Source organism: Exophiala bonariae, assembly GCF_035927105.1.
Source record: "Exophiala bonariae strain CCFEE 5792 chromosome Unknown scaffold_3, whole genome shotgun sequence".
Lineage (NCBI taxonomy): Eukaryota > Fungi > Ascomycota > Eurotiomycetes > Chaetothyriales > Herpotrichiellaceae > Exophiala > Exophiala bonariae.
In genome coordinates, this window is record NW_027042478.1 from 1,740,005 (window position 1) to 1,755,610 (window position 15,606).

Here is a 15,606-nt window from a genome sequence, read left to right on the forward strand (position 1 = left end):
CATCTGGTTTAATCTCACTTTACTCAATTGGTCAGTCAGTCCTCACTTATGGCGAGATCTTATACTTCTGGATGTGTTACTTGAGTCTATCCCACTTCGCTCCGGGCGTTTTCCATTTAAGCATCTTCGTATAGAATTATACTATCCAACGAACTGAAACCAGCCGCGACACCGCCTTCATCACTGTCTTTGCCCTTTGTCCTCAGAAGGTATCCGCCCTCACTATTGTGTAAGATCTCCGGCTTCTTGCTTCCGTTCCCACTTCGGTAAAGACAGCCTCCGAAGATACCGAGTTCAGAGATGACATTTCCACCGACAACCTGACCATCGCTTCGCAGAACAGTATTTTTGGCATTTGTTGGTGGGTGGATCAATTCCATAAGAACATATTGTTTCCATTGCGACGTCGGTATCGATTGAAGATAGGATGGGATTTTGTCACGGTATATGTTGTTGCCGCCGCCTTCGCGTTGAGGTTTCAGGACATGATTCGCCGCGCTGTCGGGGGAAAGGGCGAGGCGGACGCCTTCAGGCTCGATATTAGGGTCGGGCGAAGATAGTGAGTATTGTGGTGCAAATGTCGTCCTGAGACTGTTCAGTGTGGACTCGGGATAGTGAGGGAGGAAGTTTTTTAAATGATCGGTATCGGGAGGCAGTGATGTCAACACTTGTTGTATTTTCTTGGATCCAGATAAGTGTAGGAGAATGCTGGGACATTTGACAGCGGCGCTTCGTTCGATGTGATGTCTCGCTGCCCATGAGGTGGGAGCATCGTATTCAGCAGGAGCATAAAGAGCCCGGAAATAAACAACCGAGATCTCGTATTGAGTTGCTGGTGAGGAAGGCGGAGTATATATCAAGGGTCGATTTGGATTCTCGTCCTTAGAAGGGATTGTTGTCAAGGCTAGAATTTTGCTAGTTGCAAGGCGGAACGAAGGGACCTTGTGTTGATTCCATAGCTCCGATGACAGGGCGTATTGATCAAAGACATTACGCTCATCATCTTGTACAAGGAAGATGACGCACGTAGGCAGTTGAGGCCTGGACTTTGAAGGGCCATAAGCTTCATGGGCAGCTGCGAGGGAAGCTGTTAACGTGATTACTGCATCATTTGGAGGAGGATGTCCGATGGTGGTTATTGAAGGTGAAGGAGAATTGGTTTGGTCCGAGTGGGCGAATAGTGGATGTGATGGGTATGCAAGAGGCCGCTTTACTGATGGATAAGTGGCTAGATGTGTGTGTAGCTTGGCTACCTTCACAGCTAGTCCTCCAAACGAGGAAGATATCGTGTTGAATTCCACTTGCTTGAGAGAAGGAGGGCTATCCCCAGGAGTGTGGAGCATATAGTCTGACCGGAACATCCCTAGTGATAGGTCTTGGACATAACCTTCCTCCTTGACGGACAGGTGGATTTTCCATAGATTGGCGAGGAAGTCGTCAACCTTGATTAGTCTGTGGTAATATTAGTGTCTGATTTTATGAAAATTGGCCTGGAATCGACCGGTCCATGGGAGAAGTCATACTCCTGAAGGATATCCTCGAGCCACTCTTCATCGCTAGCAATAGTAGCATATAGCTCATTATATACCTTTTGAAGACTTCTAGCCTGCTCGAAACATGCCTTGGGGAAAGGACTTGGGAACAAAGTGACAGGTGCATTAGTGGCCAGTACATTGTTGGGATTAATATCTTTAGGTACAATTGCTGTCGAAGGCCGCACGGTAAGGGCGTGCTCTATGGTCCAGTTTTTGACTGTCTGAACCAGGTATTCCTCCTGTTCTGGAGTCAATGGTGGGGGATATGATATGTAGATGTTGTCAGCCATGGTAACGTGCAGACGGTTCCTTGAGAGTTATCTACTCGCAAGTTCCCTGGCAGAGTATGTGGTCTCAAGGAAGAGTATGTTGTATAGTGACAGCATGTGAATTTCAGAATCAGAGGTTAATGAAGAGGCATTGCAAAGATTTCGGCTCAGTGCAAACCTCAATCACGACATACGTTCACGGATAAAGTTGAATCGGAGAATTGGTTAGTCAGCCGAGGGGCTTTCTCGGCAGACTTACCGTTTACTACAGACGCGTTAAGTGGTTCGCGTGGAGAACTTGCACTTGAAGTTTCGCGAAACCAACGTCTTTAGCGCCAGGCACGAGCCTTTTCAAGCCTCTCCCCAATCATCCACTGGCATAGAATCATACTACGGACGTCGACATTGAAAGGCGTTTGGTTTCTGGACGATGAAGAATCGCAAACCTCTCACACTCAGCTGTCTTTTCGCCGTCTCCTTGCAAATGAATAAAGAGATCTCTGCCTCCCTCTCCACGCTAAGTAGTGGCATTGAAAATCTCATGACCCAAAGCGCTTGTCAGTTTGCCCAACTCTACTTCCAAGACTCACTGGTTCCTCATACATGGTTCTCGACCAATTCCTCCTTTGTGGTTTTTTTCAAAGGACTTCACTCGAGAACGTGAGGCAGTGGACATGCGCTTCTCGTCTCTGCAGTGACAGTGACAGTCAGCGAGGTCGAGTTTTCCTTTTCAACTCATTTATTTCCCGATCTTCTCTTCTTTTCTCTCCACCACTTCCTCGACTCTTGACATCGGATTTCTTCCGCATGTTTTCTCTTCAATCATCAACTTCTGGTGGTCAGGTCGTATCATCTCCATGATATGACTTCCACCATGGAGTCAACAACTGGTGTTGGAAAGGACAATGATCCCGGTACTTGGTCTATTGATCAGGTGATTCGGGAGTTTTGTCAGGATGCCATTTCTACGCAATCAATTCCTGATTTGGCAAGACTTGTGCAAGCTATCCCACACAGAGATGATCTGGAACAGAGATTTCGTGACAACGATGTCAACGGGGATACCCTGTTAGCACTCGACATGACTTCCATTAGGGACGACTTGGGGATTACTTCACTGGGGCAGAGAAGAGCGATCATGCGAGCTATCGACCATCTGCGCCTTCACTCCGAAAGTTACCAACATGCAGCTTTTCAAGCAAATGCCATTGCCAGGCTCCAATCCCCACTTCACTCCGCGCCGCAGATGTCGCACTTGGATTTTCCTTTCCCACCCCAGTCTCCAGTCCTGTCAGTTATCGACCGGGTTCGATCTCAAGTTGGTCGACCAACACATTCGCCTTCATCCAGCCTTGGACTTGGCACAAACCACTTCACCTTTCTGCAACATTCACCAGTCACAAACCCCGAAACTCCACTCCGTGAACCTCGAGCAACAGAATATGAACCGACACCAGCAGCTCCTAACAATTTGGAGAACTCGGCTCCCACCACGGCTAGGCTGGGTGCAATCAAGGATGACTCAACTACCTCCAAGTCTGTACCAACTGTAATTCAAGGATCATTGGAACCACTCGACCTTCTGCAGGCCAGTGTGGACGCAGAGCTATCCCAAAACTATCAAGCAAACGACCCGGCCATCATTGTCCCTGTCGTAAGAGATGGTCACCTTGTCCAGAAACCCCCGAAAAAGCGGGTTGTACCTACCTTGATCAGACACACAGAGGAAAGAGACAGCAATTCGCAAGGAAGTTATCTTTCAAAAGAGTCCAAGCCTATTCAAGATACTTTCTATGTCCGCTTATCAACTGGGTGGAGCACCCCACTCTACGTCTTACCCGGGGATAACGAAGAAGATTTCTACATCGCGGATAATATTGAGACCCCTGGGAGAAAACAAGTCATTGCCAGGCAAATGAAGTATTTCCTACGACAAAAGACCTTGATAAATCCCGAGAATGGATCTCTTCTGAAGATACCTTACGGTCCGAAACGTTCCCAGGGGCTCTCAAAGCAGTTGTTTACTCTTTTCCCTCATAATGAAAATCGACCAGTCGTACGCACAGCAACCGACTTCCCTCAGTTGTTAAAAGATGCGGTCCTGCCGAATTCGCTTCGTCATGAGCTACCTCAACAACTTTTGAAGACCCCATCAAAGCATGATGATGGTGCTCAACCGCAGAGTTACACTGATCTGGACGAATTTCAATCTCTACTGGCCAGATATCCTGTCGCAACACACGAGGAAGGTCTCCCTGTATATGGCGACTCCGGGGACGAAGGAGAATTTGACTTAGAAACCTGGGACGAAATTGAGCAGGAAAAGGCAGAAAAGCAGATCTCCACTTCAGTCATGACTACTGCGGCGGTCGAGTCTACAATCAATGAGACACTGGAAGCCTTTCGAAGCGAGTGGCGCGAGACAAAGCTGCCAAAACACAAGCTGAAGGCATATCTTTTGTGGATGCGGTCAGCCAAGCAGAAAAGCAGAAAAGCAGCTCTAGAAAATTGTCAATTTTGGAGGGATCGCCATACCGAGCAACTCCAAAAATTGAAGGAAGCAATTCTCAAAGATACGTGGCATAAGCCTTCCGACGTCAAACACCAATGTCAAAGTATTGAGCCTACACTACACTCCATCGAAGAACATGTGTACACTATTCAGGTTCTGCTTTCCGATCATCAACCAGAGCGGCCGAACAAGGCCGAACGTCAGCACAAGATTGTTACGCAGAAGCCTCCGCTCGAGGATGGTGAAGAAGACGTTGACTCAGACGATATCATGAATGAGGACGATTCTGAATTTTTGAGCGATAGTTCCGATGCAGGATCTATACATCATGAACCTGACGGCGATGAGGATGTGTGGAATCCAGTAATTCTCAAGGAAGAGAAGACAACCCCTGCAGCTAAAACCATGGCTAAACCCGAGCAATTGATGCCCCAGGAGAACCCAGCAGCCAGTAACGAAATACACGACCACGATGCCGATGTTGAAACTGATATTGATGATGCCATCGTAACGCCTAGGCAAAAACGCAAAATGTTCGCGGATAAAGGCAAATCTCCAGCAAAGCTCAACTCCAAGGCACCAATCACACCGAGCAGAAAATTCGTTGAACCACTCAATCTAGACAGAGCAAAGTCAGGAAAGATATCCGATTCTGATACGGATCATCACGACAAACCAGAATTCATCCCATCCAAGTACCGTTCAAAAGGAATGTCACTATCCTCCGCCATCGATTTGACCAAGTCGAGCCCTCCCTCAGCTGAGAAGCATGGCGATAGTGCAAGCTCGGATATGAATGTTCGCACGCCGGAGTTGAATCCACAGCCCGATGGCTCGAGAGCTTGCAGGCGTTTCAGCATGCTGACTGATAACTTGAGTGGTCCAAATCTTTCTGGTTGCGATATGCCACGGGCTGAAGATTTTCATGGGATCAAAGGCACTGACTGGGCTCTCATAGAAGACAACTCCGATGGTCGAAGAGCTCTTGCAAAGGCTGTTTACGTCGAACTTGATCGCGATGCCGTCCAGAAACTCGTCGATCTTACTTCTGGTATCCCAGAGCACAACAAGCTAGGGCGGGAACTACTTGTGGAGGGCTTTGTTGCTTACCAGGAGGATAAGAAAAAAGCCAAGCAAACTCTCTCCCAACTTGTCTTACTCTTCATGGTCTATCACAATGGACAGAACCTTTTCGGTAAAATTGGCCCTTCGAGAGACCAAATCAACCAGGCCTTTGAAAGCATTGATTCCACCCAGTGGAGATTCTTTATTTTGCTTTCGCGCTTCCTGCATATTGCCAACGGTGCATCAAAACAAAAAGCTTCTCTACAAGGAACACCTCAAAGTGACAAGAAGAGAAAGCGTGAAGCTTTCATCAGTGACAATTCAGCCCTGGATGATACGGACCTTTATAGGAGTGATGATCTCAACTCCGATGTGGTAGAACTCCATCAACCGCCTTCATCCATCAAGAAGCGCAAGCGAGCTGTTGCCGAGAGTCAAGAAGCGAACAAACAACAACGAAGTGATCAGCAACGTATAGAAGAACAGGAGAGACGTCGCATAGCTGTGGAAAAAAGAGTTGCCCAAATGCCCAAAGCCAAGGGCGGTAGTCTCTGTCCTGTCAACTTTACCGAACCCATTGTCTACCTCGACCCTCATATTGCCTCGCGTGTGAAGCCTCACCAACTTAAAGGTATCCAATTCATGTGGCGGGAGATTATCGAAGATCCAAAGCAACAGGGATGCATTCTTGCTCACACCATGGGCTTGGGAAAGACAATGCAGGTTATTTCACTTCTTGTCACAATCGCCCAGTGCGCTCGAAGCGACAATCCTCGAATCCGAGACCATGTTCCGTTGAAGTCTCGCAGTAGAAAGACACTCATTCTCTGTCCTGCTGCCCTTGTTGAGAATTGGTTTGATGAACTTATCATGTGGTCACCAAATCAGTACATCTTGGGTGAGATCCACAAACATGATTCTCAAAGTCCGCGAAGTCTCAGACTCTGGTCCCAGAACGGGGGTGTCCTACTTATCAGCTATACCAGATTTGTCAGGATAATTAACGCAGCCCAGGATCCAACCAAGATTGGTCAACAAGGCAATCTCTCGAAGTTGGAGAAAATTCTCCTCGAGGAACCAGCTCTTGTCGTCGCGGATGAAGCACATAACATGAAAAACCCCAAATCAGCATTGAATAGAGCTGCTTCAAGATTCAAGACACTGAGTCGTATCGCTCTCACAGGCTCTCCGTTGAACAATCATCTTGAGGAATATCATACCATGGTTGACTGGATTGCCCCTGGCTATCTAGGAACCATGGTTCAATTCAGATCCAAGTACTCAGAACCCATCAGCGAGGGTCTCTATGCAGAAAGCACGCCACTCGAAAGACGTACAGCCCTGCGAAAGTTACATGTTCTCAAGCGCGATCTCGATCCCAAGATCAATCGAGCAGACATTTCAGCAATTGAGAAGGATATGCCGACGAAGACAGAATATTTTATTACCATCCCACTTACTGATTTGCAAAAGGAAGCCTACAACACATATGTGCAGTACATGCAACACACCGTTGAGCCCGGGGGACGTGGGGCCCAAGCCAAGTTGTGGGGTTGGATTGCCATTCTTCAAATACTTTGCAACCATCCAAAATGTTGCTATGATAAGCTACGCGACCGCCAAAGCGAACTCCTCGAAAAGTCAGAAGCAGTTGGGGACGAATCAGAAATGGAGAATGAGATCCAGAGCGAAAAGGAAAATCTCGACGGTGAAAGCCCTCTACCAGCTGACATGATAGTCGACACCCAGGGTCCTATGCTCGAAGCCATGCAGAGAGTCCTGGAAGTATTCGACAGATCCCAGGGCATGAATGATCTCAAAAATCTCAACCTCTCTTATCGGACGTGGTTGGTTCATGACATCATACGAGAGGCAGTCAAGATTGATGACAAAACTCTGATCTTCTCACACAGCATTCCAACGTTGAACTATCTAGAGGAGATGCTGCTCGCTATGAAATGCAAATACATTCGCTTAGATGGCACCACCAAAGTTGGGGATCGTCAGAATATGACCAAAAAGTTCAACAATACTAGCAGGTATGATGTTTTCCTCATCTCCATGAAAGCTGGTGGACTCGGCATGAATCTTCAAGGTGCAAATCGTGTTATCATATTCGACTTCATGTACAATCCGTCATGGGAAGAGCAGGCAATAGGAAGAGCATATCGTCTTGGTCAAAGAAAGCCGGTCCTCGTGTATCGTTTTCGAGCAGGCGGCACCTTTGAAGGTGTCATGTTCAACAAGGCCATGTTCAAGAAACAGATGTTCTCAAGAGTTGTGGATCACAAGAATTTCGCCCGACACGCTTCGAAGAACATCGCAGAGTGGTTATTTCCTGTGCAGGAGACAGAGCAAAAGGAGTTTGACGAACATATTGGGAAAGATCCACACGTGTTAGACAAGATCATCAAGCGTGTTAATTACATCCGAAACATTGAATTGACAGAGACTTTCCAGCGAGAAGACAATGAAAAACTTGATGATGAGGATAAAAGAGTCGCAGAGAAAGAATTTCAGGACCAACGACTCCTCAGAGAGAATCCTGCGGCATTCTTTGCGAAGGAGCAAGCACAGAGGCTGGCACAAAACCCTCATGCTATGGGACATGCTAACCCATTCGTTCAATCGCCTCATTTTCAGGTCGGTCAAAGTTCAAATCACGTCAATGGGGTTTCCACACCTCAATCCGGTTCCAGTAAAGGTTCTGGTCTTGTAAGTTATGGGAATTTACCTCCGTTTCCACTTCAGAGAAGCTCGATGCATACACAGCAAATACCATTGTCACTTGGAATCCATCGCGCCAATGAAATTCCAGGACTTGGTTCTACGGTCGATGGGGCCGTGGAACATATCGACTATCCTCGAAATGAGGATCGTCTTCCTCCGCTGTACTAATGTCAAATCTCCATGGGTAGATGGTTCAGATGCTGGAGATACAAATGGCGAGGACCCGACCTGGCAATACGTTCAAAAAAACACGCCGATTATGGACGACGAAACTCAATCTATCAGGGGGAGTCCCGTAGGTGGCTCTGAACTCCATTACTACGGCATCACAGCGTTTTTCTGTTTTCTTTTTTGGGTTTGAACGCCTTTCATGTCTGAGTTTATAGGATACCCCAACAAGCAAGCAAGCAAGCAGGCACATGCGATCTTCGAAAGCTTGAAACATGTATGATTAACTGATCCCCGCGTCGAGAAGCGGATGAATGCGGGCTCAGCCTTCGCTTGGAAGGCACAAGGCGTCCTGAGACCAGGTTTAGCTAGATTCTACCATAGCCAACAGCACCTTTTTTGGTCTCCAATGTTCTGCTTCTTTTGTGTCGTGATATATCCCAAGTAGCAGGGACGGTTAGATCTTCCAGTAAGTCATACCATCCGCCCGCCCAACATCGAAGGTGAGTGGTTAGTTAGAAGGGAATGGGGGTCCAATGCCGATGTCATCGTGCTCCACTTTGAGTAATATGCTAGTGATTAATCACCCAGCACGTTTTGACAGCCAAATATTCCTCGCCATCACCAACGGAGTATAATCGATACCAAGATGGAGTGTTGTGCTTGAAGATCGAAATCAAGAAGAGGAGGAAGCCATCGGTAATTAGCATCGAGTGGCCCTCGACGCCCACATTTCAACAGCACGCGCACCACAGACCGCCCAACGCGTGTCGGCGGGCTAGTTGGATAAATATTTCTCTCGAGATCAATCATTTCCCCTTAGGCAAGCCAAACACTGAACCACATCAACCATCGAAATTTGAGAGAAAAAAAATCCAGCGCCAGACAGTAATTATGAAGCGATTGAAATCCCACGTCTCGCCGGATATATTCCTGCACATGCCGGCATCGCTATGTGATCCCAGTCCCTCCACATCCGATGCAAGAACGTTGGACCTCGTGTTCTTCATCACCGGCAACCCGGGGTTGATCGCGTACTACCATCCGTTTCTGGCGGGTGTGGTGCAGGGCTTCAACGGCCGTGATGGCGGAGACCTGTCTGACGTGTCTGCGCGGCCCGTGGTGGTGGTCGCGGGGTTCAGTCTCGGCGGGTTCGAGGTCGAGGATTGGACTGCGGCGCCGTTGGCAGGATCCGGCAGTGAGAGGGGCCAGGGAGCTCGGGGAGTTGAAGAGGGTGAGGAGCAGCAACGGGATCGCGAGGCTTTGAGGGATCTGCTGTTTCCTGATGTCGCGGCTTCTCCGTCTGCTTCCCAGACGGCGAAACAAGATTCACGGAGCGTGCAGAGGATCTACTCGCTTGCTGAGCAGGTCGAGCTATGTTATGCACGGCTAGAGAATCTGCTTGGTAGGTTACGGATGCAGTGCGATTCCTTGCAAGGATTGAGTCGGTCAGGGCCGGAGACATTGAATAGTCAAGAAACTACGAACACGAGCACAAGAAATACAGATATCAACCTCAAAGTGACGCTGATAGGGCACAGCGTCGGCGCATACATTGCACTTGAGCTAGTGCGGCTACGGCATGAATATCGACAGCAAGCAACAGCCGCGGACTCCCTACCAAAATTAGCAAAGTACTCAATCCTATCATGTATCCTCCTCACACCCACGATACAAGACCTGCATCTCTCCTCGTCTGGGCGCATCGCAAGCCCACTTTTGGCATTCCTGCCATTCCTGCCCAGTCTAGCGCAGGGACTCGTGCAGAACGTCTTAGTGAAGTTCCTTTCGGAAGCATGGTTCGAGGTCCTTGTGAAGCGCGCCACAGGTATGCAAGCTGCCAGTCATGGGTTGGTCGCAACAGTGGCGTTTCTGCGCAGTAGAAGGGGTGTGTGCCAGGCGCTGGAGATGGCAAAGTGTGAGTTGAGGGAGATTAGGAAAGATAGCTGGGGAAATGAGGTTTGGGGTATTGCTGCTGGGGATGGGGCGGTGGTGGATCAGTCGAATCCGAGCTTGTTTTTCTGGTTTGCTAGACGGGATCATTGGGTGGCGGATGTGACGAGGGAGGAGATTCTCAGCACGAGAGGAGGGACGGGCTTTATTGAGAAGGACGACAAGATTGGTGACGATGCTGGTAAGGATGAGCTCGATGATGGAAGGAATAAATCGCCGAGAATTCGGATAGACGAGACGGATGGATTGATGCATGCTTGGTGTCTGACACAAAGTGATTTGGTGGTTCGACGAGTCAATGGATGGCTCAGGGAGTTGTGGGATCAAGACTGACATGCACGATCCAAGAAACAAATCCATCCATGGCTAGAGATACCAGGCTAGGCTATAGAAATTACCTAATTCATAATTCATGCCGCCAACTGAACGAATAGTATCGCTCGAGCGTGTAATCACGTCGTGCCCAATCCAGCTCGACGAAAGAGGTCTCCCAGGACATCTGGTTGCTGAGGCGCCGTTTGAGAAGTGGTCCCCTTTCGGAACAAATCTGCCAAAGCAGTTTGTCCTTCTGAAGGAGGAGCCTGACTATAATCATGTGCTCTTACACTCCAAGCCGAGTCTGCTGCTCTCTGTTGACCAAATAGCTGTTGAAGAGTGATTTGTTGACCAGCAGCAGAAGGTGCATTGGCAGACTGATTTGTTATACTGGCCTCGGCTTCTTGCATATGTCCATTGGTGTGATCGGCCAGTGCTGCAGCGGCGGCTGCTTCAGCAGCATGCTTACTAGCACCAGCATGGTCTGCAAGTTTCTTCATCAGGTCACCATTGTGTAATTGGGCGTTTTCTGTTGATGTTCCAGGACCATCGTGGAAGATGTAAACACCATAGATCTTCTGCTGAAGGCCCTCTTTGAAGCTGAGAATCACATACTCTCCAGTGATTTCAACGCCAGCATTTTCCCCCTCCCTCAGTTCTGCGTCGAAGTTATCCAGACCACGTCTGTTCAGAACAATGGCGGAATATCTGTCTTCACCATAAGGTCCTGGGGCAAGTTCACAGATGAATAAAGACCCTTCCACCCCCGTCTTTGTCCATTGAGGTTCTGGTGCAGGGGTGAATTCGTAAACCACAGCATAGGGAGCTATTGAAAGAATGGCTGTTATTTGTGGATTGTGACGCTTGAGTACTGAAAGATTCAGCTCTTCATTGGTGCGATCAGGGGGAGGAGGCCTGGTCGGGTAATCTGATTGATAGCCTTGATAGTCTGATTCATAGTCGGAGGAAAGTATGTTTGGGGGAGGCTGTATAGGGGTGGGAGCAGGCATGGATGGTTGAGTCTGAGTTGTGGAATTCATGGGAGGATAACGAGGAAAGTCGACTGACTGCTGACGTCGAGCATTTCCCGATCTGCGGTGGACATGCTGGGCCATGGCGGTGGAATGAATGGATGAGATCAAGACGAGGAGGAATGACCTACCTCATTGAGGAAGAGTGGGAAACACGTGGTGTACCCGTCGGGTCCTTGAGCCTCAATTGCACGAGGTAATCATCATTGAGTTGGACGTGCAATGGGATTGTGTATTGCTGGAGTCACTGTTGATGCTGGTCCAAGTGCTGGAAAGGTGCAGTTGAGGCTCGCGAAGTTGATAACACGTGATATGGCTATTGCCAAGAAATGTGACAGAAAAGGGAAAGCGCCGGAACCAAGAAGGCACGACCCCGGAATAATGGACAACCAGCGACATGCGGCAGGCACGACTATTGGTTATTTGGTTGAGGTGGTTACCCCTAATTCAATCCCTATTCCTAGTTTTTTGACAGAGTGGACGGAGTTGAATTGACTGTCATCTGCAACCTGCAATCTACACTCACTGTAGACTCTACATCTGTTCAACAACGACAATTCATTATCTCAACGACTTTTTCTGTTTATTGCAGTTCCTCCCGTTGATCGTGTCTATTCTGTTTGCCGGACCCCCTTTTCCCTTCGACCAGCGCCTTTTTGACTTCAAACTTTACCTATAATAACCACACCACCAAAATGTCTTCACCTCTCAATGCGGTACGTTGTCACCTTCACTACGCCCCTAATTTCCATCTCAATTGCCCATTCCCTTCTGTTGTCCTCCCTTATACTTCTTCCGTCGCTCAAACTCGTCAATATGTTCTCTACTAAACAGATGCGCGTTGCGCAGTCAAAGATTCGGAGAAAGAAGAATGTCAAGAAGGGTATCCAGTTCTCCATGATGGTGTGTGGCGCATCAGGCACTGGTAAGATCGCTTCAACCTCTTGACGGGATCACCACTAATACCTTCCAGGACGAACCACATTTGTCAATACCCTCTGTGGCAGAAGAGTCCTCCAACCCAAAGACGCCGATGATGCAGCCAACGCACACCTGGAGGAAGGTGTAAGGATCAAGCCTGTCACAGTTGGTAGGTCAACCGAAAGGATATACAGCTGCTGCAGAACGCTAAAGATTAATACCAGAGCTTGAACTGGACGAGGAAGGCACACGTGTCTCATTGACCATTGTCGACACTCCCGGGTTTGGCGATTCCATCGATAACGAAGCCTCATTCGGCGAAATTGTCGGTTACCTCGAGAGACAATACGATGACATCCTTGCCGAAGAATCTCGTATCAAGCGTAATCCTCGATTCCGCGACAATCGCGTGCACGCCCTCCTCTACTTCATCACCCCCACGGGACACGGTCTCCGAGAACTGGACATTGAATTGATGAAACGATTGTCACCACGTGTCAATGTCATTCCCGTTATTGGCAAGGCCGATTCCTTAACCCCTGCCGAACTGGCCGAGTCCAAGAAATTAGTCATGGAAGATATTGAACATTACCGCATCCCGGTCTACAATTTCCCCTATGATATCGAAGAAGATGACGAAGATACGGTCGAGGAGAATGCAGAACTACGAGGGTTGATGCCATTTGCCATTGTTGGATCGGAAGATGTGATTGAGAATGGTGGACGACGTGTTAGAGCCCGACAGTACCCTTGGGGTATTGTTGAGGTGGACAATCCTCGTCACTCGGACTTCCTGGCTATTCGCAGTGCCCTTCTTCATTCCCACCTTGCAGATCTGAAGGAAATTACACACGACTTTCTGTATGAAAACTATCGAACGGAGAAACTCAGCAAGAGTGTGGATGGTGGTGTATCGTACGTGTTGCCCCTGGCCCCTTTCCCTTTTCTTGCAGTATGAGACTAACGATTGAACTACAGTGGCCAAGATTCGTCGATCAACCCAGAAGACCTCGCCAACCAGTCAGTGCGTCTGAAGGAGGAACAACTTCGTCGTGAAGAGGAGAAGCTTCGAGAAATTGAAGTCAAGGTGCAACGAGAGATCAATGAGAAACGACAAGAACTGCTTGCACGAGAAAGCCAACTGCGTGAAATTGAAGCCCGCATGCAAAGAGAACAAAGTCAAGGGATGGAAGACCTGAATGGTCATGGACATCACCAGCAGGAGTAATGCATGCCGGGGAAGTGGAAAACAGGAAAGCAGTCGTATTTCTGCGCACGCGTGCAGGCCATTGAAAAGTGAAGCGGAAATCGACAACTACTCGTGTGAGTGATGGACTCGTCAAAAGAATCGACGGGCACACGAGCGGTGAAGGAACAGGGGATGACCAGTGGATAGCAGAGAAAGATTGGGGAGTTTTCTTCGAGGCGAAGTGGAGAAGCTTGCAGTGAAGGGACGAGACAATTATGCAGTAGAGTAGCGACTTTCTAATCAGCGGTGACTGGGTGATGGACAAACCAAGGAGAACATTTCCTACGACATTGAAGATAATGCATTGTTTTGCAATTTCATTTCTATGAAGTCCGAGTCTTATAGGTGCATCGAGCGTGGGAGTGCCAGTTGGAAGAATGGGACGCTCGAGGCTCCTGCAGCCGCGGCACAGCGGGAGAGCAAAGCCTTTCCCACTGGGTAAGGTCAACGATTCGCGCGTGCCTGACCGTCACACAAAGCATCCAGAGTCAAGAAAAAGGCTTGTTGTTTTGAGGGGAGAGAGAGAACGTGGGGTTTGCCTCGTGACTTGGAATGCAGCAGGCTTGCATGTTGCAGGTTGCAGGATATCTACCACTCGATCCCAGTCAGTCGAATGCCCTGAAATGGGGGTGATGATTATTGTTTGGCAACCACCTGCAGGCCTCGGGCTGCAGATGGACGAATTCAGATACTCATTTTTGGGGGTTATGGATGGCAGGGCGGCTTAGCTTAGGTAACTACCTAAGTACCTAGGTACCTAACTAGATATCCAAGAGACAGGTGAGCCTCTGGGAAAAGTGCGGAGGAGGGGCATGATTAACAGCTAAGGAGTAGTGACAGCCCGCACCCACTGCGTGCAGCCTGACAGCCCAACTCACGCACCGCCAACGCCCAAGTAACCTCCAAGCACCCCAGCTCCAGGCACTCCGAATGGGCAGAGACTCAACCGGAGAAAGTAGCCTGCAAGAGGCAGAGGACAGAGGACAGAGGACAGGGCAAGTTTCAATAAATGCACCTGCATATCCAGCAAAATTAAATCGCGCATTGCTTTCCTCTGGGTCTTTGCTTTTTGTTGCCCGTGTCCAGCGACTTATCTGAATTGGTACTAAAGCAAAGCTGGAAAGTTGCTGCACTGCAGGGCAAGCAAGCATGGAGTTGGAGTGAAGCTGGAGTCTGGTTAATTCGTCACTCCGTGACTGAGCTCCGGCGGTCAAATGGATTGGGTTTCGGGCGCGCCTCCCTCAGAGTCCAGGTGGGAACTGTCGAAGGGTTCGGTTTAATAGTCACCCAGGCCTTGGCTGAAGATTCCATGGCCTCCATCTCGATCCCCGGGGTGTTTTTAACTAAACTGCCTAGATCCTGCTTCTTTGTCCCAGTGGTCTGGTTAAAAGCCCAGCCCTTGGGTGACATCTTGGAAGGGCTTGGAAGTCAGTAAAGTTGATATGCCAATATTCTCTCTCTGAGGCTTCAACCTGTGAAAAATGAGGGGCAGACCCTCCCTCGCCCTTGACTTGCTAATTAGAGGGCCCCTCAGTCCCCGGCCCCCAAGTCAGCCTGGCTGTGGAGTGCAGCAAGCCTGTCCTACCTACAATTCACCGATTGAGGGCGTGCATTGCAGCATGCGTGTCTGGCTGCATCTCCGGCTGCAGGATGCTGGGGGTTCGCGATGTCTCAAGCGAGCTGAAGCACGAGTCCGAGTTCTTGAAATGATGATCGGCGTGGGAGGGGTGAATGGCGTTCTTATTAGATACTGGGAATGTTGCTGCGGTATTTAGAATAAAATAATATATAGACGTCGTTATCGCTCTTCTCCTTCCAAGATCACTGGAGTCGACGACTTGTATCTAGATACCCTACT

General features: G+C 48.9%; 5 protein-coding genes across 5 annotated transcripts; 3 read left to right on the top strand and 2 right to left on the bottom strand.

Annotated features, from left to right (window-relative positions):
• Nucleotides 1–116: 116 nt before the first annotated feature.
• LTR84_008149 (uncharacterized protein) lies at nt 117–1,825 on the bottom strand (the record flags this gene model as incomplete). Its single annotated transcript, XM_064851699.1, has 2 exons — nt 117–1,452; nt 1,524–1,825. 2 exons carry the CDS (start codon nt 1,823–1,825, stop codon nt 117–119), a joined length of 1,638 nt encoding a protein of 545 aa, XP_064710702.1.
• An 853-nt stretch (nt 1,826–2,678) lies between these two features.
• On the top strand, nt 2,679–8,279 carry LTR84_008150 (uncharacterized protein; the record flags this gene model as incomplete). Its single annotated transcript, XM_064851700.1, has 1 exon — nt 2,679–8,279. The coding sequence occupies one exon, from the start codon at nt 2,679–2,681 to the stop codon at nt 8,277–8,279; it is 5,601 nt and encodes a 1,866-aa protein (XP_064710703.1).
• Nucleotides 8,280–9,218: 939 nt separating this feature from the next.
• LTR84_008151 (uncharacterized protein) lies at nt 9,219–10,565 on the top strand (the record flags this gene model as incomplete). Its single annotated transcript, XM_064851701.1, has 1 exon — nt 9,219–10,565. The coding sequence occupies one exon, from the start codon at nt 9,219–9,221 to the stop codon at nt 10,563–10,565; it is 1,347 nt and encodes a 448-aa protein (XP_064710704.1).
• Nucleotides 10,566–10,684: 119 nt separating this feature from the next.
• LTR84_008152 (uncharacterized protein) lies at nt 10,685–11,662 on the bottom strand (the record flags this gene model as incomplete). Its single annotated transcript, XM_064851702.1, has 1 exon — nt 10,685–11,662. The coding sequence occupies one exon, from the start codon at nt 11,660–11,662 to the stop codon at nt 10,685–10,687; it is 978 nt and encodes a 325-aa protein (XP_064710705.1).
• Nucleotides 11,663–12,394: 732 nt separating this feature from the next.
• LTR84_008153 (uncharacterized protein) lies at nt 12,395–13,727 on the top strand (the record flags this gene model as incomplete). Its single annotated transcript, XM_064851703.1, has 4 exons — nt 12,395–12,503; nt 12,552–12,668; nt 12,724–13,414; nt 13,478–13,727. The coding sequence occupies 4 exons, from the start codon at nt 12,395–12,397 to the stop codon at nt 13,725–13,727; spliced, it is 1,167 nt and encodes a 388-aa protein (XP_064710706.1).
• Between the last annotated feature and the right edge of the window lie 1,879 nt (nt 13,728–15,606).